Source organism: Microcaecilia unicolor, chromosome 8, assembly GCF_901765095.1.
Source record: "Microcaecilia unicolor chromosome 8, aMicUni1.1, whole genome shotgun sequence".
Lineage (NCBI taxonomy): Eukaryota > Metazoa > Chordata > Amphibia > Gymnophiona > Siphonopidae > Microcaecilia > Microcaecilia unicolor.
In genome coordinates, this window is record NC_044038.1 from 175,149,318 (window position 1) to 175,175,932 (window position 26,615).

General features: G+C 42.3%; 1 protein-coding gene across 3 annotated transcripts in view; it reads left to right on the top strand.

Annotated features, from left to right (window-relative positions):
• Positions 1 to 26,615, top strand: part of ARHGAP26 (Rho GTPase activating protein 26) — a 369,115-nt gene that overhangs the window by 312,363 nt on the left and 30,137 nt on the right. The window contains exons 21-22 of one of the 3 annotated variants that reach the window (XM_030211544.1): positions 10,414 to 10,461; positions 17,601 to 17,636. The exons of 1 other annotated variant lie outside the window; for it this stretch is intronic. In XM_030211544.1, the coding sequence (XP_030067404.1) occupies positions 10,414 to 10,461; positions 17,601 to 17,636 (84 nt within the window). The remainder of the gene's footprint in view (positions 1 to 10,413; positions 10,462 to 17,600; positions 17,637 to 26,615) is intronic. One more of the 3 variants, XM_030211545.1, reaches the window with a different exon arrangement.

Consider the following 26,615-nt stretch of genomic DNA (forward strand, 5'->3'; position numbering starts at 1 on the left):
GTCCGAGATTGGGAGGTTCAGATTTGGTGTGTTAATGGTGGTGAATTTGTTCGGGTTGTGTTGAGATATGAGTATTAGGCATTGGGTTTTTCTACATTAAGTTTCAGCTGAAATGCATCCGCTCATGAATGCATGATATGGAGACTTTGGTTGATGTCATTGGATATTTCCTTTAAGTCTTGTTTAAATGGGATGTAGATCGTTACGTTGTCTGCGTATATGTATGGGTTGAGGTTTTGGTTTGATAATAGTTTGGCCAAGGGTATCATCATTAAGTTGAATAGAGTCGGTGAGAGGGGGATCCTTGTGGGACTCCGCATTCAGGTATCCATGTGGCCGAAGTGGTCGAGTTAGATGTCACTTGGTATGATCATGTGGTCAGGAATCCCTTGAACCAATTGAGAACGTTACCTCCAATTCCGAAGTACTCAATGATATGTAGTAGTATTCCGTGATCAACTATGTCGAAAGCGCTTGACATGCCAAATTGTAGAAGTAGTATGTTCTTTCCAGTTGCAATCATTTGTTTTAATTTAGTCATGAGTGTGACTAGTACAGTTTCAGTACTGTGGTTAGACCGAAATCCTGACTGGGAGTCATGGAAGTAAAGAAGGATGTATGTATGTATTTCTGAAGAATGAACATTTGAAGTGTGTTGAAATATTTTCATGAAAGATGCTGTAATATTCAGTGTCATTATTTTTGAACTTGTGGTAGTAGAGTGGGGGCTTGTTTTCTTATGCCCACAAGGAGAGGGACAGATATTCAGGACAGTAAAATAATTGAGTAGACATAACACACTTTGTTAGACTAAAGCTGAGGCCTGTCCATTTGCATGAGTAATCTCCTGCTTGGAGGTGTTTCTCTACAAATGAATCATATTAAACTTTTATACTGTCAAATGCCAGACTTTTAAACAATTCCAAAAGCATTCAGGCAGAGGTTTAGCCTCTATTTAGATTTACAGAAAGAACCTAACACCTTCCGTCTATCCTCCCTTAACTTACCTTCAAACATCAATAATTGTACCTGTTATCATGAAATGATTCTGTAGATCTTCCCTTACCTAATCTTTAGACATTAAGCACTGTACCTGTTATCATGAAATGATTATATCATAACCACACTCTGTAAGCCACATTGAGCCTGCAAATAGTTGGGAAAATGTGGGATACAAATGCAATCAATCAATAAATAAAAGGGAATTTGGAATTTAAGCATTATTCTGAGCGTTCAGATAATTTTTTAATTAGAATTCCATTTTTATCTTTGTCAACTTGACCTTTAAACTCAGACATAAATAGATGTTTTAATTTCTTGTTCATCTTCAAATTAAAATGGATTTTTTTTTAGTATTGCCAGTAGAGGCAGAGCTGGTTTTTGTTCCTTGGGAACCCACCTGCTGTGCCATGTCTTGGCAGCCCTCACTCAGAGCTCACATCAGCCAGTGTCTGCTCCTCCTTTTAAAAAAGCAATGTCTCTCACTGTTCCAAAAGCAACCTGACAGTCTCATAATGGTATATGCCAGTAGTTTTCTTTATTCTTCAACTGGCTGTTCTCTTTTTTTTTTCGTGTTCTGAGTTGGATGATAATGCCTGCGTTCATAATTGATAGGGATATGCGTGGTCAAATGAAATTTTGGTTCATGCTTATTTAAATTGATTTTTTTGTTTGATTTTCAGGCATTTTTCCATGTTCATTTGTAGGTACACATTATCAGGGTAACTGGGTGCCTGCAGTTACCAAGAAATTGGCACTTACACGCATAATAATGATTTCACATAGGTAGTGCTTAAGGAAGGGGCTTTAGCATGTAATTGCAAGGTGTTTACTCATAGGCGGAGCATGGGAGGGGCATGGGTGTGTTTCCAACTTACACCCCGCCTAAATGTAGGCACGCCAGTTCGGGTTTACACCTAATACTCAAAAACGCCATCTTGGTGCACAGGTGCCATTATAGAGTTGGCATGCATGGCATCGGCATTCCTAACTGGAGGCACCAAGCTATAGAATTGCACCCTATGGGGGGTAATTCTTAATAGATCACCTAAATTTGGGATTGGGACGATGCATGCTGAGCATAGCTTCTGTAATGGCAGTTGCATAAGTCTGCATTTACGCTCAGACCAACGGCTGGTGGATATGCTCGTGCCTGACTGTATTTATTTTTATTTTGCTCACTCCTTTTTCAGTAGTATCTCAAGATGAGTTACATTCAAGTACACTGAAGCATGTCTCTGTTCAAGGAGGGCTCATAATCTAAGTTTGTACCTCAGGCAATGGATGATTAAGTGACTTGCTAAAAATCAGAAAGAGCAGCAGTGGGATATGAACCAGCCACCTCTGGATATCAAGACTGGTGCTCTAACCATTAGGCCACTTCTCCACTCCGCTAAGTTAGGCGTGTATATGCTAGTGTTCTAAAACCCATGCACCTGTCCATAAGGCCATCCAAGTATTGGAGGTTATGGAGGGGGGGAACATTCTGCAGCAATTACATTGTGTTGGGAACATAGAATGAACAAAGACCCAACAAGGAAGACCAGAACAAAGGGACAGGAAGGGTGTGATTTTTGAGGAAAACAGAGCTAGTGGTTCCACTGTTGGAAAAGATGAAATTAAGGACAGGGTAACAATAAAACCGCCAACCCGTAGGTTCCATCCAACAATATGTGCCCCTGCATCAGTGTTTGTGAACATTAATTGCCCATTATTGTACCACAAATCCCATTTTATGCAGTGGGACCTGTCTGCCGATAACTTGTTAATAGCTCTAGTGCTAACTGCAGTGGTAAGTGCATAGAGTGCAGGTTCTTGAAAGCTCACCAAAGAGAAGATTTATCTGCTCTCAGTCTTTTTTGCATACACAGACAGACATTTTGAAAGAGATTTTGGTTGACCTGTCATTCTGCAAATAAACCTTTTCCAGAGACAGGAAGTCCTTAGAACTAGAGGACATAAGGTTGAAGGGGGGCAGACTCAAGAAAAATGTCAGGAAGTATTTTTTCACGGAGAGAGTGGTGGATACTTGGAATGCCCTCCCGCAGGAGGTGGTGGAAATGAAAATGGTAATGGAATTCAAAAATGCGTGGGATAAACATAAAGGAATTCTGTTCAGAAGAAATGGATCATCAGAAGCTTAGCAGAGATTGGGTGGCAGCACTGATGGTTTGGAGGCGGGGCTAGTTGTTGGGAGGTGGGGCTAGTGTTGGGCAGACTTCTACGGTCTGTGCCCTGAAAATGGCATATACAAATCAAGGTCAGGTATACATATAAAGTAGCACATATGAATTTATCTTGTTGGGCAGACTGGATATACATAAGTACATAAGTATTTCCATACTGGAAAAGACCAAAGGTCCATCAAGCCCAGCATCCTGTTTCCAACAGTGGCCAATCCAGGTCACAAATACCTGGCAATCCCCAAAAAGTACAAAACATTTTATATTGCTTATCCCAGAAATAGTGGATTTTCCCCAAGTCCGTTTAATAATGGTCTATGGACTTTTCCTTTAGGAAGCTATTCAAACCTTTTTTAACTCTGCTAAGCTAACCGCCTTTACCACATTCTCTGGCAGTGAATTCCAGAGTTTAATTACACGTTGAGTGAAGAAAAAATTTCTTAGATTTGTTTTAAATTTACTACATTGTAGCTTCATCGCATGCCCCCTAGTCCTAGTATTTTTGGAAAGCGTAAACAGATGCTTCACATCTACCTGTTCAACTCCACTCATTATTTTATAGACCTCTATCATATTTCCCCTCAGCCGCCTTTTCTCCAAGCTGAAGAGCCCTAGCTGCTTTAGCCTTTCCTCATAGGGAAGTCGTCCCATCTCCTTTATCATTTTCATTGCCCTTCTCTGCACCTTTTCTAATTCCACTATATCTTTTTTGAGATGCGGCGACCAGAATTGAACACAATATTCGAGGTTCGGTCGCACCATGGAGCGATACAAAGGCATTATAACATCCTCATTTTTGTTTTTCATTCCTTTTATAATAATACCTAACATTCTATTTGCTTTATTAGCCGCAGCAGCAGCACACTGAGCAGAAAGTTTCAACGTATCATCAACGATGACACCTAGATCCCTTTCTTGCTCCGTGACCCCTAATGTGGAACCTTGCATGACTTAGCTATAATTCGGGTTCCTCTTTCTCATATGCATCACTTTGCACTTGCTCACATTAAACGTCATCTGCCATTTAGACGTCCAGTCTCCCAGCCTCGTAATTTTTCACAATCCTCCCGCGGTTTAACGACTTTGAATAACTTTGTGTCATCAGCAAATTTAATTACCTCACTAGTTACTCCCATCTCTAGGTCATTTATAAATATGTTAAAAAGCAGCGGTCCCAGCACAGACCTCTGGGGAACTTCACTAACCACCCTTCTCTATTGAGAATACTGACCATTTAACCCTACTCTCTGTTTTCTATCTTTTAACCAGTTTTTAATCAACAATAGAACACTACCTCCTACCCCATGACTCTCCAATTTCCTCTGGAGTCTTTCATGAGGTACTTTGTCAAATGCCTTCTGAAAATCCAGATACACAATATCAACCAGCTCACCTTTATCCACATGTTTGTTCACCCCTTCAAAGAAATGTAATAAATTAGTGAGGCAAGATTTCCCTTCACTAAATCCATGTTGACTTTGTCTCATTAATCCATGCTTTTGAATATGCTCTGTAATTTTGTTCTTAATAATAGTCTCTACCATTTTGCCCAGCACCGACGTCAGACTCACTGGTCTATAATTTCCCGGATCTCCTCTGGAACCTTTTTTAAAAATCGGCGTTACATTGGCCACCCTCCAATCTTCCGGTACCACGCTCGATTTTAAGGATAAATTACATATTACTAACAATAGCTCTACAAGCTCATTTTTGAGTTCTATCAGTACTCTGGGATGAATACCATTTGTAGAACTGCCCCATTACATCCTCCAGGTTTACAGAGAATTCATTAAGTTTCTCCGAGTCAGCTTCGAATACCATTTCAGGCACCGGTATCCCACCCAATTCTTCCTTGTACAGGTCTTTCTTTGCCGTCATCTACTGTTACTATCCTGCTTATTTTCGAAAGGAGAAAAACGCCCATGTTCGGGAGATGGGCGTCCGTATCCCGTGAGCGGCCAAATCGGTATAATCGAAAGCTGATTTTGGTCGTCTTCAACTGCACTCTGTCACAGGAACGAATAAACTTGATGTGGGCATGTTGGAGGCGTGGTGAAGGCGGGACTGGGGCGTGGTTATCGGCCGAGCAGAGATGGGCGCGCTCGACCGATAATGGAAAAAAGAAAGGCGTTTTTAGCGAGAATTTAGGACACTTTTTTTGGACCCTTTTTTCTCACAAACAGATCCCAAAAAAGTGCCCTAAATGACCAGATGACCACCAGAGGGATTCGGGAATCACCTCCCCTGACTCCCCCAGTGGTCACTAAACTCCTCCCACCAAAAAAAAACCCACTTGCAAAAATCTTATTTCCCAGCCTCTATACCACCCTCAAATTCCGTACCCACCTCCATGACAGCAGAATGTATTCGATCCTCTCACAGCCTTTCCCTGGGTCAGATGTGGCTCTCGGGTGCACTGCAGGGTCACATCAGCATTGCATTGTGGTGGGTGTAGGGTATTGGGCTCCGTGATTTCACTAGCTTGTGTTACAGTCTCACAATGTTGGTAGTTTGTAGGCTCTTCTCCCATGGTGCTTTTTCCCCTGCCTACTGGGTCAGAGTGTGCCCTGTTTTGTTTCCGGTAGTCCACGAGGTAGTGGCCATTTTTGTAAGTCCGTTTTAGATCCCTTTCGTGTGTTAGCCACGTTACAGAACTTAGTTCTTACCTTGAATGTTGCTGAAAGAGGGCATTGTACACCATTCTGCCAGCTCTGAGCTACTGCTAGTACCAGGGAGACTCGTTGCCAGTGGGGCACAACCTCTGATCTGCAGTTAACTGTGAGTAAACACGGTTATTGAAATAAAGGACGTTTTCAGTGAGATTAGTCTTACGGTGTGAACTGCTGTGCCAAGGTTATACAGCAGCAACAAGCCTGTCCCTGGAGCAGTTTTAGTGGGTAATGCAGTGCACTTCAGGCAGGCAGACCCAGGCCCATCCCCCCCTACCTGTACCACTTGTGGTGGTAAATGGGAGCCCTCTAACCCCCCCCCCCCCCAAAACCCACTGTACCCACATGTAGGTGCCCCCTTTCACCATTAAGTGCTATGATAATGGTGTTGAGTTGTGGGGAGTGGGTTTGGGGGTCTCAGCACCCAAGGTAAAGGAGCTATGCACCTGGGAGGTAATTTAATGTTTTTTCCTATTTTTTAAAAGTGCCCCCTAGGGTGCCCGTTTGGTGTCCTGGCATGTGAGGGGGACCAGTGCACTACGAATCCTGGCCCCTCCCACGACCCAAAGCCTTGGATTTGGTCGTTTTTGAGCTGGGATGCTTCGGTTTCGATTATCGCTGAAAAACGAAAACGCCCAGCTCAAACAAACGCCCACATCTCGAAAGCACCCACATCCAATGCATTTGCCTGGCACAAACCGTATTTTCGAAACTAAGGATAAACATCCATCTTTTTCGAAAATACGATTCGGCCCACCCCTTCACGGACCCATTCTCGGAGATTGACATTCTTACACATGGGCGTTTGCGTTCGATTATGCCCCTCCACGTAAGTTTTTATAGCTGCAGGATTCCAGCAGGATTTACAATGCAAACAAGATAGGGCAGGTCTGGTTGACAAGCTGTATTTGCCCTGTGTTCAAGACTTCCTACTACTACTACTACTACTATTTAGCATTTCAATAGCGCTACAAGGCATACGCAGCGCTGCACAAACATAGAAGAAAGACAGTCCCTGCTCAAAGAGCTTACAATCTAATAGACAAAAAATAAATAAAGTAAGCAAATCAAATCAATTAATGTGAACGGGAAGGAAGAGAGGAGGGTAGGTGGAGGCGAGTGGTTACGAGTCAAAAGCAATGTTAAAGAGGTGGGCTTTCAGTCTAGATTTAAAGGTGGCCAAAGATGGGGCAAGACGTAGGGGCTCAGGAAGCTTATTCCAGGCGTAGGGTGCAGCGAGACAGAAGGCGCGAAGTCTGGAGTTGGCAGTAGTGGAGAAGGGAACAGATAAGAAGGATTTATCCATGGAGCGGAGTGCACGGGAAGGGGTGTAGGGAAGGACGAGTGTGGAGAGATACTGGGGAGCAGCAGAGTGAATACATTTATAGGTTAGTAGAAGAAGTTTGAACAGGATGCGAAAACGGATAGGGAACCAGTGAAGGGTCTTGAGGAGAGGGGTAGTATGAGTAAAGCGACCCTGGCGGAAGATGAGACGGGCAGCAGAGTTTTGAACCGACTGGAGAGGGGAGAGGTGACTAAGTGGGAGGCCAGCAAGAAGCAGATTGCAGTAGTCTAAACGAGAGGTGACAAGGGTGTGGATGAGGGTTTTGGTAGAGTGCTCGGAAAGAAAGGGGCGGATTTTACGGATGTTGTAAAGAAAGAAACGACAGGTCTGGGCGGTCTGCTGGATATGAGCAGAGAAGGAGAGAGAAGAGTCAAAGATGACCCCAAGGTTTCGAGCTGAGGAGACAGGGAGAATGAGAGAGCCATCAACAGAAATAAAAAACGGGGGGAGCGGGGAGGTGGGTTTGGGGGGGAAAATGAAAAGCTCGGTTTTGGTCATATTTAATTTCAGGTGGCGTTGAGACATCCAGACAGCAATGTCAGACAAGCACGCTGAAACTTTGGTTTGGATGCAAGGTGAGATATCAGGGGTAGAAAGGTAGATTTGGGAGTCATCAGCATAGAGATGGTAGGAAAAGCCATGGGATGAGATTAATGAACCAAGGGAAGAAGTGTAGATAGAAAAGAGGAGGGGACCAAGAACAGAACCCTGAGGTACGCCGACAGGCAGAGGGATAGAAGTAGAAGAGGATCCACCAGAGTGAACACTAAAGGTGCGGAGGGAGAGGTAGGAAGAGAACCAGGAAAGGACAGAGCCCTGGAATCCAAGTGAGGACAGGGTATCGAGAAGTATGCTGTGATCGACAGTGTCAAAAGCAGCGGAAAGATCAAGAAGAATGAGGATGGAATATTGACCTCTGGATTTAGCCAGTAATAGGTCATTGGAGACTTTAGTAAGCGCAGTTTCGGTTGAGTGGAGAGGGCGAAAACCAGATTGTAATGGGTCAAGAATAGCATGTGAGGAGAGAAAATCAAGGCAGCGGCGGTGAACAGCACGCTCAAGTAATTTGGAGAGAAAAGGAAGGAGGGAGATGGGTCGGTAATTAGAGGGACAAGTAGGGTCAAGTGAAGGCTTCTTAAGGAGAGGTGTGACCACAGCATGTTTAAAGGCAGCAGGGACAGTTGCAGTGGAAAGTGAGAGGTTGAGAATGTGACAGATAAAAGGAATAAGAGTAGGAGAGATGGCATTAAGAAGGTGGGTGGGAATGGGATCAGAGGAACAGGTGGTACATTTTGAGGAAGAAAGGAGAAGTGTAGTTTCCTCAATAGTAACTGCTGGCTGGCATCTACCTCTGCAAACTACTTCATATGTATCGGTCCATGAGGCTAATATCCTAGGTGGCTCATTCAGTCGCAGCAGGGGAGAGGGGGGTGCACCTTCAGCTCTTGAGGTGGGGGAAGGAATGGGAGGAGGATAGCAATGTGGCTGTCGGTACAGTTTTTCTTTTGATAAACTTGTGGAAAGAAAAATGTTTCTTTCACCCTGATGTGTCTGTGAGCTGGGCACAGAGCACCTAACAAAATTCAGGGCTGGTCAATTTTGCTGGTTGTGGGAGTAACATCAGGAGCCTTTGCTCACGTTTTCAAAGCATTAGGAGGTAGATTTGGTGAGAAGTCTTATCCTTCCACTGAAATGCACTACATGAAGAGCTGTTTTTAATGGAAGTGTATGGGGGAGTATGCAGATATTGTTCATGATGTTCTTAGGACAGGGGGGACATGCTTGCACATCCTACTTTGGTATCATTAAATAAGGTTGCAGCAAGTCATATGTGTGTTTAAGAGGACTTGCAGAGATTAAGTGCTGTGCACAGAGGACCATAAACCGAGGGACCCAGCTGCATTTCAACTCAACTTACTCGTTCTGTTAAATAAACCAGGCTTCAGGGCTTTGGAAGCTCAGTCTAGAAACAGGACAGAGTGCTTTTACTGCTCCCCAGTGATCTCTCAGCTTCACGTTTATCTCTCTAACTTGCTAGATTAATATTTAACCATTGTGTCCATCTCCAGCAGTAAAGTTCAGTACTTTTTCTAGCATAATGTGAACACACGTTTGACATTGTGAAGTGCTTACCACTTCTGCTTTCTGCTGCAAAGAAAGGGAATCGCAGTTTTCAAAGTATGGGATAACACTGCAGTCAACATAAATATACAACTTGTTATATCTTAATGCTTTATTATACCATTATAGGCTGTGTAGCTACCACCTGATGTGCAAATGATTAAAAGGATTGTAGAACACAGACCTTGGCAATGGTTACCTCTGCTTACCCACAGATACTGGGTACATTTTTGAGTAACATCATGTTGGGGGGGGGGGGGAGTAGTTATTAAGGTGCATTGTGGTCATAATTTGCATTTATTTACCCTTTAATTCATGTTAAATGGCAGTAAACATGCATTATATTAACACAACACATATTAAGTGTATGTTATGGGATACATAGGAATGAGATGCAAATACATTCAAAACACCCTATTACTATGTAATTCAGATAATGTAGCTTGCAGTGAAGCTTGTGCTTTTATGTATCTACAAAATAGATTCAAAGATTTTTTTTTAAGTCACTGCAGAGTTAGTTAAAGTTTTTATTTTAGAGGTCAGGGTATTAGAATCCTTGCTAGCTGCATAGGTTTTCTGAGATCCCTGCTTGCTTCCTGAAAGCTACACACTGTCATGTGGAAAATCTGGGTTCAGTTTCCTGGGTCAGCTGGGGCTGGGGAATGCTACAGAGACAGTGATCATAGCTTCCAGCGAATAATAGAGACACCTACTGGTGCAGAGGGAGTGTTGCTGCATGTCTCCCACTTGAGGCTGTCTCTGGTACTGCAGTGACTGGACTAGCTGAAAAACAATATGAAATATGAAGCTACAAATAGCATCATATCCCAGCCATGGTGTCTACCGAGCTAGAATTGTTTGGCTTTTTAAAATAATGTGTTTAGTATCTCTGTTGTGTTAGACCACAACACCTACAGGCACATGTCAGGCGTTTGTAATAAACTGGAAAGCTATCAGACAGACTGTTGGTTGAAGTGATTTGGACATATGTGTCTAGAGTACGTGATATTTCATTTGTGCTGCAGGGTTTTCTTGCTGAAAGCTTCCACCTTGTACCCCTCCGGGGTTTCATGACGTGTCTTGTTTTACTCTTCAGAGTGTTGCTGTCAGCCTGTGCTACACTTCCAACCCAGCTAATGAAAAGGTGACAGGATGCTGGTAATGAACACCGATGACTGACCATGGGGTGCTCCTAGGAATCATCAAAATCTCCTTCTTACTGTTTTGTTTTAATGAGTAACCACATTTCTGAGAAATCTATTGGCATCTCTCAAAAGGAAAGAGAATACATGTAGTTGAAAGCCAAATCCTCCTATTCTGAAAAGGGAGATTGTACTGGAAAGGTGCCAGATGGCCTAATGCCAGCAAGTCCCACTGTTCACCGTTAGCATGTTTAGGCTTGCACTGTACTGTAGAAATGGGTACACAAATGCCCCCCTGCCCACAGAGAGGTATAACAAGACCAGCACTGGCTGGCCCTTGTGACATCCTGTCTTCTGGCACTTCACATTTCAACCAAGGTTCGTTGATCACATTTTTCAGAGGTATTTTGTCACACGCTGTGTTGTGGAACAGAAATCTGAGGGCACTTGAAACAGAAGGGGAAGTCGCTTGCTGGTGGGTTTGCAAGGCTGAAAGATCAGTAGAGGTGGCAGGTAATCCCCATGTTTAAAATCGGATAACCTAAAACTATTTCTGCTCAAGCTTTGGCTGGATGCATTCTTTTCATCGGGGCTGTAGTAACTGCTGTGTCTCCTCTCCTCTGTGTGACATTTCCATTCTCCTGGTTGTTCCTTCACCTTTTTCTCTCTCCTTTGCCTGATATTTGTGAAGTGTATTGGCTTAACTATATCTTGTCATAACTTGATGGCAGAGAGGATCTCCTGGAAGCTGATCTGAGTATTTGCATCTGTTTGAAACAAAATGTCTTACCTGAAGTTCCGCTGCTAAACTTTTCTTTCCTGTCTGTGTTACATTGTGCTCTAGATTAGAAATTGGTATTACAAATGTAGCCGAATGCATAATGGCACCCTGCACAGCGTGTGACACGGAGGGGGTGTGGCTTTGCCTTGATTTTCTTGATATACCTCTCATTATAAACCACCCCTGAGATGCTCACAGCTATGCAATATTTGTCAATATTAGAACATTTTTATTTACAAAATTGGCCGAGCTCAGTCCTGAAGGAGTGTTGAGAAAGGACCCACCGCAGCTGGTAAGGAATCTGAGAATAGAACTGCTAGGAAATTTTGCCTTAAATTTGGGAAAAGGAGATTCTGGGTTTAGGGGTCCTTTTACAAAGGCGTGCTGAAAAATGGCTTGCAGTAGTGTAGGCGCAGGTTTTGGGTGCGTGCAGATCCATTTTTCAACACACCTGCAAAAAATGCCTCTTTTTTTTTTTTTTTGCCGAAAATGAACATGCGGCAAAATCAAAATTGCCGCGCTTCCATTTTGGGTCTGAGACCTTACTGCCAGCCATAGGCCTAGTTGTAAAGAATTTGGGTGGTAATGATCTACACGTGTCAGATGCCACTTGGCGCGCATCCGCTATGCACGCCAGAAAATAAAAAAAAATTGGGGGGGGGGGGGGGGCCTACGCCAAAATTGAAATTACCACAAGGGCCACGTGGTAACAGAGCGGTAAGTCCAATTTGGTGCGTGTTGGGCGTGTACTCGGCTTACTTAAAGGGGCCCTTAATGAATTAATTCTATGCTTATTTAAAAGATAAGGGAACGTAGTAGGTTAAAGCTCTGTTGACTTGCGGCGTAAGTAGGAGTAGCAAGAGGAGTGTTGCAAAGCCATTATGGGGATGGAAAAAAAATGACTGAAATACGTGTGGGCCAGCAGTAGATGACTGGCCAGGTGGAGAACAGCCACAGCTCTCCTCCTGTCTTCTAGAAAAGCAGAAAGAGTAGAGAGGATGGAGGGAGAAAGGAGAGGAGGTTTAGATTGGAGTCACAAGTATGCTTGCCTGGATCTCTTGGACGTGATCCACCTTGGTCCAAATAAGAGTGGAAACATTATGGAACAAGGTTCATTATTATTATTATTATTAATATACTACCTACAAGCCATTGAAGCAGTGGACGTTCAGGTATTTAGTTTTGCTGTCCCTGGAGGACTCACAATCTGAGTTTGTACCTGAGGCAATGGATAGTTAAGTACCTGCTGCTGTAATCATTAGGCTACTCCTTCACTCTGCTCATAGTGACACCTAGTGACCATCATCACAGTCCATTCGTATTAGGTTCCAGAGGCAGAAGCAGGCTGTGGCCCTTGACTGGGGGCGGTTGCTATGAAAGAGGGGGCAGGGTTAAAACTGAGGGAAAGCCTGTGTAGTTGGAACCTGAACGCTTATAGTCCCACGGAGGAAAATACTAGATCAAAGAATTTTAAAAAATGCAACATTTATGAATTGTGGTAATTCTATTTGGTCTTGCTGTGCTTCAGTCAAATGTCATTTGGAACACAATTTTTTTTCAAACTCATTAACCAGAGTGTTAGATAAATTTATGATATCTCTTAGAAAATGGAAAATTTCCCCCTATCACTATTAACAAAATATTGACAGATGATCCCTAGGACTCTGGTCAGCTGAAATGTCATGTGCTTTGGGGTTAGCACAGCAAGCTTGGGCTCCTTTCCTTTACCTCTACATGGCTTCTGCCGTTCTATATTAGATCCCAGCTAGGTGTGCTTTGGGATTGTGTCTTTGTACTTCACATTGGGTTGCATCCATTCCAGCTGTGTGTGTGTGTGTGTGTGTGTGTGTTTTGTTAATTTAATGTAATAGCACATTTAAAACCCACTTAACCATTAGCATAGCTCAAGTCGGGGAACATCCAAGAAAATATATAAAATAGGCATGCTCGAAGAAATATTCGCCTTACAAATAAAAATACAATCACAAAATCAACAAACTAGAGCAGTACAATGGGAAAAAATACACATACCCTCGGACTCTATGTATGGCGCTTTGAGTTGAGCGTGAAAATTTGTGCGTGCAGCCAATTTGCATGCACAACTTAATTGAATAACAAGCCAAATAGTGCTGACAATTGACATCCTAACAAACAATTATTAGCGCTAATTGGATTTAATTAGCAGTTGTGAGCGTAAAGTTAGGCTTGAGTCTGAAAAGGGGCGCAGAAATGGGAGGGTCATGGGTGGATGGGGGGGCATTCCTAGAATTTATTCACATAGTTATAGTACATACCTAATGTCGGCGCAAGGATTTGCACCACGTTTCAGTCTATGCAAATGATCACAGCGTGATTCCCAGGCATAAGTGATATTCTATAAACTGTGCTTAACTTTAAGCACAGTTTATAGAATAGTGCTGAGTGTTACTTTTTTTTCAATGCCTATTTTTAGGTGCCCTATATAGACTCTAGCAATGCAGAACAAAATGCACAAAAAGACCCAATTCTGGACTGTGTTTCGGCGACACTGCGCCTGCATCAGGGTCGCTGCAGATACAAGCCTGCTGATAAAATCGAAATAAATGCTGACAAGGCGTATAAAGTAGATGAATGTCACTGGACTTAGACATTCTTCTATTTTATATGCCCTATCGGTGTTTATTTCGATTTTATCAGCGGGCTTATATCTGTAGCGACCCTGTTGCAGGCATAGTGTCGACGAAACACAATCTGTGTCTGTCCTTCTGATAAAGAATTGGGGTGACATGATACAGATGTTCAAATATTTGAAAGGTATTAATCTACAAACAAAACTTTCTGGAGACAGGAAGGTGGTAGAACTAGAGGATATGAATTGAGGATGAAGGGGGGAAGACTCAGAAGTAATGTCAGGAAGTATTTTTTCATACAGAGGGTGGTGGATACATGGAACGACCTACCGCGGGAGGTGGTGGAGACGCAAATGGTAATGGAATTCAAACTTGTGGGATAAACAGAAGAATCCTGTTTAGAAGGAATGGATCCACGGAATCTTAGTGAAGATTGGGTGGCGACGCCAGTAATTGGGAAGCAAAACCAGTGTTGGGCAGACTTCTACGGTCTGTGCCCTGAGAATGGCAAAGAGAAATCAAACTTGGGTATACATATAAAGTATAAAGACCAACAAAAAGAGGGTCCAAGAGGCATATTTTGAAAGCACTTAGCCTTCCAAAGTCGGCTGACACATCATTTCATTTAAAATACCGTCTTCTTGGTTTTCAATTTTTATGTTCATGCCTTTAACTCCATGAAATTTCTGGAGGAACATCTGTATACGTCAATTTGAAGACCCCTGAGGAAGGCCTCTTTTGGCCGAAACACGGACCTTTTGGTGCTCTTACCATCTGAGTTTTTGGTCTGGTCTTCTTGGGTTTCTTCCGCTCTTCTTGTTGGTTTACATATAAAGTATCACATACCATGTAAAATGAGTTTATCTTGTTGGGCAGACTGGAAGGTCTTTATCTGCCGTCATTTACTATGTTACTATATGTCTTTCCCCATTGTTCTGCTCCTGAAGGTCTTTTTGTGCTTTTTGTTCTGCTTTGTTTGATTGGTGTAACTTGGACCCTCTCTTTTTCTGAATATATAGAATCTGGCCCAAGTATTACGAACCGTAAAATGTCTTAAACAAACATGTCTATAAAGAATGATACTATTTAAGAGCTGTGGGAAACATCAGGAACTTGAAAAACTTTTGATCTCAGTTAATGAATTCCTTTCACTGTGGCTGAATTTGCAACATTGGAAACTCCTATCCACATACAGGACTTGGCAACCTACCTGGTGTTAAAGAAAGATCAGATGTACACTGGAGTAGCTTTAGTAAGGTGTTTTGTTATGTTTTATCCCCGCCCAGAGCACTTTTACAGAGTCAGCTGCTTCTCATCATCTTTCTCTTAGGGGTCAGGGTTTGAATCTGAGCTTCTCAAGTCTACAGGGAAATAACCAATAACCTTGGGCAACAGGAGGGACAGCAGATATGTGAATCAGATGTTTAAATTAGGGCTGCATTTTGATTAACATCTTTAATCATGCTTAATCCTGCAATTACAAATTTTTGCTTGTGATTAATTGCGCAATTAAAGGTGTTTGTGGCCGTCTCTGGGAAAAGGTGACTAAAGTAGCAGTTCCGAAATTTTGAGAATGGCAGATTTTTTTTCATGTCATGTATTCATAAGCAATCTGCAAACGTTGCATATTCAAACTTCTGTAAGTAACTTTTTTACTTTTTCACATAAAAGGATGGGGGTTGGACTGTTTTATTACAAATTGTTTTCTCCAACAGATTTCATTAAAACCTCATTTTTTTTCCTGGCAACTTTAGTCGCCTTTCCCAGAGATGTTCACATTTATTTTATATATTTAATTCCCACTGCAGCTCCTTGTGACTCTGGGCAAGTCACCTAACCCTCCATTAACCCAGGTACAAAATAAGTACCTGTACATAATATGTAAACTGTTTTGATAGTGACAACAGAAAAGGTGGTGTATCAAATCCCATCCCCCTTCCCTGTCTTAAAGGACTGGTAATCTCCCTCCCTCCCACTCCCAAATCCAACATCTCTTCCTTCCCTCTGGTCCATTATCTCTCTTCCTTTCCTCCCTCCCCTCTCTCTTCCACTCTTATGAGTAGCGACACAAACTTGGTGGTGAGCAGTACCAAACTCTTTCTGTGGCTGCTGGAGCTCACTTCCTTGGTCAGAGCTTCCACCAGTGGCCCCTCCAGTTCTGCTCACAGGTCTGCAGCTCATGCCCCTTCCCCTACCCAGGGTTCGGTGACTGCCCCCCCCCCTTCTGCCAGTCTACCTTAAAAGTGGTCTTATGTTGGTCCCTGGCCATGACAGTGTTGCACACACACTGCCTGAGGCCTGGTCTGAATCTTTCCCTGAGAAATGTTTGCAATGCTTTTTAATACTTCATCTGAGATAGACAGTGTCTGATGTTCTTACCTGAAAAGCACTGTGGCAGGATTAGCCAGGATTAAAGTCAAGGGATGGCCAAGGATTTCTGCTTCCTACTGTACTAAATCCGCATCTAACAACATAAATAACACGAATTAATCTTAGCCGCTAACCCTTATCTTTTGGTAATACAATAAGTGCTCAGCATTTGTGCTTCTTTGTATAAACTAAACTCATAGGTGTAGGGCTGGATTTAAGAGTTTGGCATGCATTTGCATTCAGTTTTGAAATACCCTCCCATGACATCTGCCACATCGTCCTTCCTGCAGTGTGGATTAATCTGCAAAGAAGGAATAGAACATCTATTTACACTGGTGTGATATATATAAACCTCCTTCACAGGCAGAAGAGGTCGGAAATTTAATTGAAGACAGTCACAACATTGCTGTTAAAAGGAGAAGTACTACTAATGGATGATTTCAATATATCTGTTAACTGGGACATCCCTGCTGTGCTGTCATTTAAAATTAGGGAGATCTTGGATTCTCTATAGGGATAACTGTTCTAGCATAGAGGGCAACCAAAACTGGGTTTTTCAGTTTCAGTTTAAACCGAATCTGTGGCTGAAATTCACCGCACAGTTTCTGCCAAAAAAGTAACTAACTAGTAGAGCAGCCCCCCCCCCAACCAGAAGCAGGCCACATTCCCCCCCCCCCCCCCCCCCCCGACCAAAAGAGCCACCCTCCTACCTTAGAAGCCTTGTTTGTCTAGTGGTCAGGCCAGGAGAGATCTCCAGTTACTCCTGCCTATGCTAGCTCCACATTCAAAATGGCTGCCAGGACCTCCTAAGGCAGCCATTTTAATATTGGAACCAGCATGCCAATTTATGCTAGTATTCTATAATGGAATCTTGATACCCAGATAGGGTTGCCAACTAGATCCAGATTCACCCGACAGGGTTGATCCAGTCCTGGGCTTACCCCAGTGCATGCAGGGACATGTAACCTTGCTTTTCTTACAGAATCCAATGGGGAAATCTGAATCAAAAGTCCTTGTGTGCAATGGGGTAAGGCCAGGAATGGATCAATCCTGTCAGGTGAACCTGGATCTAGTTGGCAAACCTATATCCAGATTGCATTATAGAATTAGCACTTAGCGAGCTGCATCCAGTCACCTAACTGTGGTACCAGTTATAAAATTGCTGCCTATTTGTACAAAAACAAGATGCCTGTGGAATGGATGGAATCTCCTGGGATAGGTAATAGTTCTACTCTGTTATTTGGATCATGGGTGGCATTTGTCATTTCTGCCTCTTCATACTTCTGTTTGAGCTTGCTCAAGGAGGTGTATGGTGATGGTGTGACGAGTTGGGCCCATGCTGAGTCTCACAGTTACTTTTGACTGTATTTTTTTCTTTCAGACTGAACCCGAAAATGAAGTCTGGACTTTTCACAAGGTATGCAACCTTTCTATACACATCAGGAACCTTCCGTGACCTGCTGGTTCTTTGTGTCCTCAGAACCTGCTTCACACTTTTTCTTAGATAAACCTCAGGCCTGGTTCTTTGAGAACCCTTTTCCTGTGGAAAAATTATTGTCCATGCTACAATTTGCATTTTATTTCAGAAAAAGGTATTTATCTCCAGAGCTTAATACTTTTCTATTTGTTTTTATTTGTATTGTTCACTGCTTTGTTCTTTCTTGAGGTTAAGCAGTATCAAATAAAATTAACTGAAAGCCCACTTTGAGGGCAAGGCTAAAAGTTGGCGTCTCAATGTATGGTGCACATTTACACCAGCACTGTAAAGGCACCGGGACACACCTGAGCTGTTATAGAATATTTTATTTTTATTATTTATTATTTGGATTTTGTTCACATCTTGTTCAGTAGTAGCTCAAAGTGAGTTACATTCAGATACCTTATGTATTTCCCTGTCCCTGGAGGGCTCACAATCTAATTTTATACCTGAGGGTTAAGTGACTCACCCAAAATCACAAGGATCAGCAGAGGGATTTGAACTGGGCAACCCTTAATGTCAAGCCCAGTGCTCTAACCACTAGGCCACTCCTCCAGAAACCTGCAGTGTGACACATGTAACTTACAATATTATGTAAGTTACACATGTTGGCGTCACATCCATGGCCCACCCATGCTCTGCCCATGTGTATGTCCGCTGCAGTTCTGTAAGGTATCTTGTAAGCCATCTTCCTGACTGCTGTGGTTGTGTAACAAGAACTGATCCCCTGAAACAGCTATTGCGAAATGAGGATTCCTTGTCGGGTCTTCAAGTGCGAGCTTTGTCTGAGATGGTTTGAAGTCTTTGAAGATGTGTTATTTTACTTAGTACCAGGCAGGCAAAAGAGTGAAGGAGACACAAAAGATGATGAAAAACAACCAACGGATTCTTAAGAGTTCACATCAGAAGTTTATTCCACAGTAAGTACTGGACTCGACACATGTTTCGGCCACAGAGGTCTGCCTCAGGAGTCCCTGTGGTTTACAAATGTTGAAATTTCTTGATTGCTGTGTATGTCTGTATACTGTTTCTGCATATCCGAGGTGGTTCAGATTTCTGTTTGGTTCACCATACGCAGACGTTCCAACACTTTTAAGAAATTTCAACATTAAAATTGCTGAAGCCCTGTCCAGTGGCTGTACTGCTTACCAGAGAAAAACAAATGATAAGTTGACTCGGGCAGGAATTTATAAATATAAATACAAAAATATTTTCTTGCATTCCACAAAACATCCATAAGTTCGGTGCGGATCACAGAAAGAAGAAGCTAGGCAATTACTGGGAGTCACAAAGCTTGTTCTTACTAACATTCCAAAAATTTCTCAAACAGGTACGTCTTTAGAGCTTTAGGAAAGAATGAACAACTATGGAGAATTCTAATCTGATAGGGAATGGAATTCCTGATGAGTGCTGCTTGGTCATCAAAACTGGCTGTAAAAATGTTATTTGAAAGAACATATCTAGGATCTGGAAAAAAAAACAGCATATAGAAACTTGTAAACATCATAGATTTTGTTCTGTTTGAGGGTCCTATTGACTTTATTACATACAGTGGAGCAAAGCCATGAATTATATTAAAAACTAGTGTGCATAATTTGAACCAGATTCGGGTCTCCACCGACAACCAGTGTAGCCTAACCAACAGTAAGGTTACTCTTTCCTGTTTAATAGCAGAAAAAATAAGTCTGGCTGCTGCATTTTGAAGAACAGAAACCATCATGAGAAGGTTTTGTGTTTCACATGATGTTCTTGCTGCAGTCTGATAGAGGCAAATCTTTGTGTAAGCAAATTTCCTGCACTCAATAAGCGAGTCACGTTTGAAAACCGGTTTAGCATTTGAGATCTAGGACTTTTGCAGGGTTACCTTGGTTTTGCTCACGAATAGTTTATAAATTGTTCTTGATAGGTAGAACCATATTCTGCTTCTAACATTTTGACAGGGATCATTGGTGGTGGTGGTGGGGTGGGGGGGGGGGGGGGGGTGGGGATGGGGCAGTAGCTCCACTGCATTCAATGTTCAATATTTTGGTTGTTTTTGTCTGGAGTGGACATCAGAATCACTTTTTTCAGTAGGGGTATTCAAAGAAGCCAACTTTTTCAGAATGACTGGGGGTGCTAAACACAACACAAATTAACCATTTCTAGGACACAGTGAAAGAGTTTGCTTAATATTGGGGGTGCTCAGTACCCACAGCACACACAGAACTGGCACCTATGTATGTGTTAATATTGTAATATGCATTATTGTGCATTTACATCTGTCATTTTAACGCAAGTTGCATTAGTATCAATGAAGCCTATTTATTACTAACTAACTTTAATACATATAAGGAAATCAAGTTTGTAGCAGGGGCAATGGAGTGTTAAGCGACATGCCCAAAGTCAAATGGAGCTTCAGTGGAAGAAGCGGGATTTGAACCCTGGCTTCCCTGGTTCACAGCCTGCTGTTCTGACTATTAGTTTACAGTAAGTCACAAGCCTGTGCATCACTTGAAAAGAAATCAGTCATATTTATTAAGGTTATAACTTAGTGAGAGCTCTAATGCTGCCAGTTCAGCACTGACTGAGGGAGTGTGGATGTAACAGGATCCCCCTCAAGCTTTTTACTGTAAGCACAGCTCCAACACATCAGTTCATTTCCACTTCGTAGAATATCGGCCTTTCCGTGTGACCAGGCAGGAGATGTGCAAGTAACAGCAAGGTTGTGCCTTGTCTGATGCTGGTAAATCATCCAAAGCAGTTTTCTCATGTTTATCCTCCCCTGCAAGGATTGTCTCTGTATCCCCCCCCCCCCCCCCCCACACACACACACACACTTCAGCTTCAGTCATGCACCAGGGTTTTTCCAGAACTCTGCCCTTATGTATTCTAAATGCCAACCACTAGATGTTGCCATTTCACGATTGCTATGACTCCCGTACCTACTCTTCCCCCCTCTCTCCCAAGCAATTGCAAACATTTCCTCCACAGCACCCACATTCCCAGCTGCAGGGTCCTCAGACAAGACAGGCAGCTGACTGGGCCCCCGGGCCTGGGGAGGGCTGTAGAACTTGGTTGCCATACAGCCATTTCTGTGCAATTTGAAGGGGCCCGCCAGCATCTGTGCTATCAACGGTGGACCTTCTGCCTGTGTAATTGTAGGGGTGTACCTTCTATTCCCTGACAGCACCCCATCTAGGGTACCCTGAAGCCCTGTGACATTACTGCTGGGCCTTCCTAAGGACCGGAAGACCTGAGCAAGGAACCATACTCTGATCCCTTTATAGAATCACACTACTGCTTAGCCATTGGACCTGCCCTTGCTTTTCACCATTTTATTTAATGTCTACTTGTATTATTTATGCCTTCTTTCTAAACCTTTGTTCAATTATCCCATAAAGGATAAGAGTCTTACCTCGGACAAGCATTTGACAGAGTAGCTGTGCCTAAACCTGTGAGGTTTCGCTCAGGGGTAGGCCAGGTGGGGTTATGGAGCTATCCTGTTTTTCTGCTCTGCCGAAATACATTTTTCCTACTTAACCGATTGAATTGTGCTGTATCTTATTTTGAAAGTATCAGTCAAAGTGCTTTATCCAGCTGTGCAAAAGGACAACCATTGGTACACTGTATGGAACAAATAGCATAAAAACGAACCGTGATGCCTTCAGTTTATAAAACGTGAAAGAGTATCAGATGAAATAAAACTCAGAAAATTAAGGACCTGAAACCAAATTTAGACTCCTAAGAAGTTCAGTTTAGACATTGTTGGCAGTTTAAAACTGATGGCAGTACTGGGTATCATGTTGCTTGTCTTAGTGTATTTGTGATACGGTGATGATCTGCCGTTAGTCTTATTGTTGGTCTGTCTTCGGTATTTTAGAGTATATTTCATTTCCCTGTATTCCTCCATTTTGTCCCTCTCTAGCTCAGGTGGAATGTCTCTGAACATCTCCTCCACACTCTCGGTCAATGTTGTAGGAGGCTGCACAGTTGGCCATCTTTCCTCTTTCCCTTGGCTTGAGTGCACCACCTCTACGGTTGACTCACTGATGAATTCTTTAATATAAGCTTTATAGAGATTGAAGGTCAATCCTCGGCCAGTGTTACTGCACCTGAAAACACTCTGTGGCTTAATAAATGTTAAAATTCCACCCAATTGTTTTGCTGTTGTATGTAGAGGTTCACGGAATGGTTAGTGGGTTTAAAAAAAAGTTTGGAAAAGTTCCTAGAGGAAAAGTCCAGAATCACCTATCGAGATAGAAATGGTGGAAGCCATTGCTTGCCCTGGGATTGGTAGCATGGAATATTGCTACTATTTAGGATTTTGCCAGGTACTTGGAAACAGGATACTGGGCTAGGTGGACCATTGGTCTGACCCAGTATGGCTTTTCTTATGTTCTTCTGCTCATTTAGTCTAGAGTCATGTTTATCTTCATTTCTTACTGCATGAAATTGAATATGCTTAAATGTATTCCTGATGACTTTTTTCATGATTGCCGTACAGTAGACATTGAACTGACACAGTATCCTGCTGCTCAACTTGTCCAAGGTCATTGGGCAGGGACTCTATTGCTAGAATGACTCGATCTATGCAACAGGACTGCACAGCTTCAGTCTACAAAGTCTTACATCTCCCTGGTAAACACCCACCTGGTGTTCTATCTGCTTATGGGTAGTCCAAGAACAGGATTTATTTGTATAACTTGGTATGCCAGGTTTACAAGCTAATTTGTGGCACGGATATGTGCAGAGTAGCAGTAAAATAGCACAAGTCTATTTTATTTTTAGCAAGGAAAAGGCATCAGAGATGGATGTTTTCTAGAGCAGGTGGCCTTGGCTTATTCTGAATGAAAGCTAGTTTTGTCAGGAGTGGAAGCCATGAGATGCTTTATGTTAGCCACTGCATTCTGTAGTAGCTGAGGTTAGGACTAGTTTTCTGATGGTAGCAGATAGCTAGAAGCTTTCATCATGTAGGAACCAAAAAATAATTAGATAATAGAGCTGCTTGTTTTCCTTATCCAGGTTTTGATGAAACAGAACAGGCTGTTCGGGGCAGAGAGTGCATCATTCTCCAGTATTGTGTTCAACTGGCATTTCCTAGAAAATCATTTTAAAGGCTTTATTTTCTTTCTGTCCTTGGAGCCACATCAGCAAGGATAACATTTTTCTTTTCTTTATGCTCTTAGAGAATAATTCTTTTGGTGATCTGTAGAGAGAGAGGGGAAAGCTAAGTGACAGCATCATGTGAACTGGGGAAAGGGAGAGACTGGGTATAAAAGAAATCAAGGAAGGCAGAACAGAAGAGAATGCTGCCAGTGAGGGGGTCTAGGGAAGGCCTTTGACTGTGCTGTCAGTAATACTGTCATAACGCAGAGCTGAAAACAGTGGGTTTTCTCCTGGTGGAGGCCACACACTGGACAGGGATGCTGTGCTGGGTACAGTGACCTGAGAAATTAGGCAAAGCTGGGAAGTGTGATAAGGAGGAAGGTAGAGCTTAATTTGGGAACCTCTGTCTGCTCAAATGTGGCTGCCTAATCATTTTTGCTGTTTCTGTCTCTTGTGATACCCTTCCAGTAGACACTTCACTGCAGTGAGACGATTTGTCATAAGAATAGTCATACTGGGTCAGAACAATGTTCCAATTAGCCCAGTATCCTGCTTCCAACAGTGGCCAATCCAGGTCACAAGTACCTGGCAGAAACCCAATTAGTAGCAACATTCCCTGCAGAATCCCTAAGAATAGCAAGATTCCGGAATCCCAAAGAATAACAAGATTCCGGAATCCCAAAGAGTAGCAAGATTCCATGCCACCAATCCCGGGGCAAGCAGTGGCTTCCCCTATGTTCATCTGAATAGCAGACTATGGACTTTTCCTCCAGGAACCATTTTAAAACCCAGGTACGCTAACCACTGTTACCACATCATCCGGCAGCAAGTTCCAGAGCATAACTATTCTTTGAGTGAAACAATATTTGTCCCCTGGTCTTTGTACTTTTTGAAAGAGTGATGGATCGATTCACTCTTACCTGTTCTACACCACTCAGGATTTTATAGACCTCAGTCATATCCCCCCTACCCATCTGTTTTCCAAGCTGAAGAGCCCTAACCTCTTTATCGTTTTCTCATGCAAGAGGAGTTCTATCCCCTTTATCATTTTGGTCGCTCTTCTTTGAACCTTTTCTAATTCCGCTATTTCTTTTTTTTGAGATACAGAGACCAGAACTGAATGCAATACTTAAAGTGAGGTTGTACCACAGAGTGATACAAAGGCATTATAATATTCTTGGTCTTATTTACTGTTGCTTTCCTAATAATGCCTAGCTTCCTGTTTGCTTTTTTGTCCGCTGCCGCCACACACTAAGCAGAAGATTTCAGCGTTTTGTCTACAGTGACACCTAGATCTTTTTCTTGAGTGTTGACTCCTAAGGTGGACCCTAGCATCAGGTAACTATGATTCGGATTATTCTTCCCAATGTGCATCACTTTGCATTTATCCACATTAAATGTCATCTGCCATTTGTCATTCCTGTTCCATTAATGCAGACCTGGGAGACCAGTTGTGTATAGAGTAGTCATTTGAGCTGTTTATTGACATGGTTCATTGAAACTTTAGCTCTGCTGCAGGTGCAGCCTATATTGAATTCTCCTATACTCCTTTAATCAATTTATTTGAGTCCTTCTTAGATATTACAGGCATTGGTTTTCATTATGTTTGTGTATTTATGTTTTACCTCTCCCGAGAGGTTCCTTCTAATTTTGAAGTGTTTGGATTTAGACCTCTGAGTTAAGACGCTCTAATGAAACATGCCAGTCTACATTCCAGGGAAGGTGGAGTTGATAACTTGACTTTTTTGTCCTAAGTGAATACCCTTAGCATTGTGACCAGTTTCACAGAACCTTTTTCTGTAAACCAGTGTCTGTTAGTGAACAGAAAGGTTTGCGGTTGTGGCTAGTACTGCATGATTAACTGCATTCCAACGAATTCCCTCTCCTAATCATTCCTGTTTGTAAAATGTTAACATCTTGACTCCATTGAGTGGAAAATAAGTTTACTTTTTGTATAAGCAATTATTATTTTGGTTTATTTGCTACTTCTGTTTTTTTTTTTCTGGTGGAAAACAGGAAATATGCTAAAAACATTACTGCATTAAAAACAAATTCTAGATGGCAGCTTGAATTTTGTACGCACGGACATGAAAGAAATTCCCATTCCAAAGCAGCGGCAGTTTTACAGCTTGATCCTCCCACAAGACATTCAGAATTATTGAATTCCCAGAGAATCTGACAACATTCTTAGAAGTCCTTTTAGAAAGCTACTGTAAAAAGTTGCCTTAGCACACCCTAATGCAGATCTTTCCCACAAACTAAGGCCGTAGAATGCTATGAATTATTAGGAAAGGAATGAAAAACAAAAATGAGAATGTTGTATCACTCTATGGTTTGACCGCAGCTCGATTACTGTGTGAAATTCTGGTCACCGCATCTCAAAAAAGATATAGCGGAATTAGAAAAGGTACAGAGAAGGATGATATAAAGGGGATGGGATGGCTTCCCTATGAGGAAAGGCTGAAGCGACTGGAGAGGAGACAGCTGAGCGGAGATATGATAGAGGTCTATAAAATACTGAGTGGAGTGGAACGGGTAGACGTGAATCATTTGTTTAGTCTTTCCCAAAGTACTAGGACTAGGGGGCAACAATGAAGCTACTAATTTAAAACAAAGTGGAGAAAATATTTCTTCACTCAATATGTAATTAATCTTTGGAATTCATTGCCACAGAATGTGGTAAAAGAAGTTAGCTTAGCAGGGTTTTAAAAAGGTTTGGATAATTTCCTAAAAGAAAAGTCCATAAGCCATTATTAAGATGAACTTGGGGAAAATCCACTGCTTATTTCTAGGATAAGCAACAAAAAACCTGTTTTACAGTTCCAAGATCTTGCCGGGTATTTGTGACCTGGATTGGCCACTGTTGAAAACAGGATACTGGGCTTGATGGACTTTGATCTCTCCCAGTATGGCAATGCTTATGTTCTTATTTTTACTTCAGGCATAAAAATGCCTTTCTTCTCTTTTTTTCCGTTAGTGTTGACATTAGCACATGGCCATTATTTAACATTACTGCAGGGGCACTCGCACCACCAGTTTTGTAGACAGTAAGGGCTTACGCGGTATCCATTTACTAAGGACTAGATTCAGTAAATGGTGCCCAAATTTGGGCACTGAGAAAATGCGTTCTGAGTGCTATTCTATAAACAACACTGCGAATTGGGCGTGGTTCATAGAATACTGTATAGCAGTGGAATGAGGATTTGCACGAACTAAAACCCGGTGTAAATCTTCAGATCTAAATTAGGCAGGGATCTGCTATATTCTGTTACACGGCGCTGACCTGTCTGTGCCCCTCCTATGGCCACGTCCCTTTTTTAGTTACACACTAAAGCTTTCGTGCTTATCTCTATAAAATAGCGCTTAGCAAAATGTGTGTGCTAATCCAAACGTTGCCAATTTGCACCAATAATTGTTGGCACCCACTTATTGGCACTAATTGACTCATTACTCAAATTACACGTGCAACTTGGGCACAAACCCAAATTTGCATGTGCAACTTGAGGTGCCATTTATAGAATCTGTGGGTGATTGTACAGTAATGTAAATGCAGTAACTGGTTAGTACAGGACTGCTCACTCTTGACGACATAAAAATATATGGTCAGCATGTTTGGTTTGGCACCGAGACTGGGGGGGTTGATCTTTGATAATGGCCACGTGAAACACGATTCATGTCGGACCACATAAACCCTTCGTAGCTGACATTCTAAAGCTAAGTGTTAACTTCAATACAATATATAAGCTTTTCTATTTTGAAGCAATTCGGAAAGAAGGAAGACTTTGTATTATGAAACTTGTGAATATATAAAGCAAAGTTGGTAAAAAAAAAAAT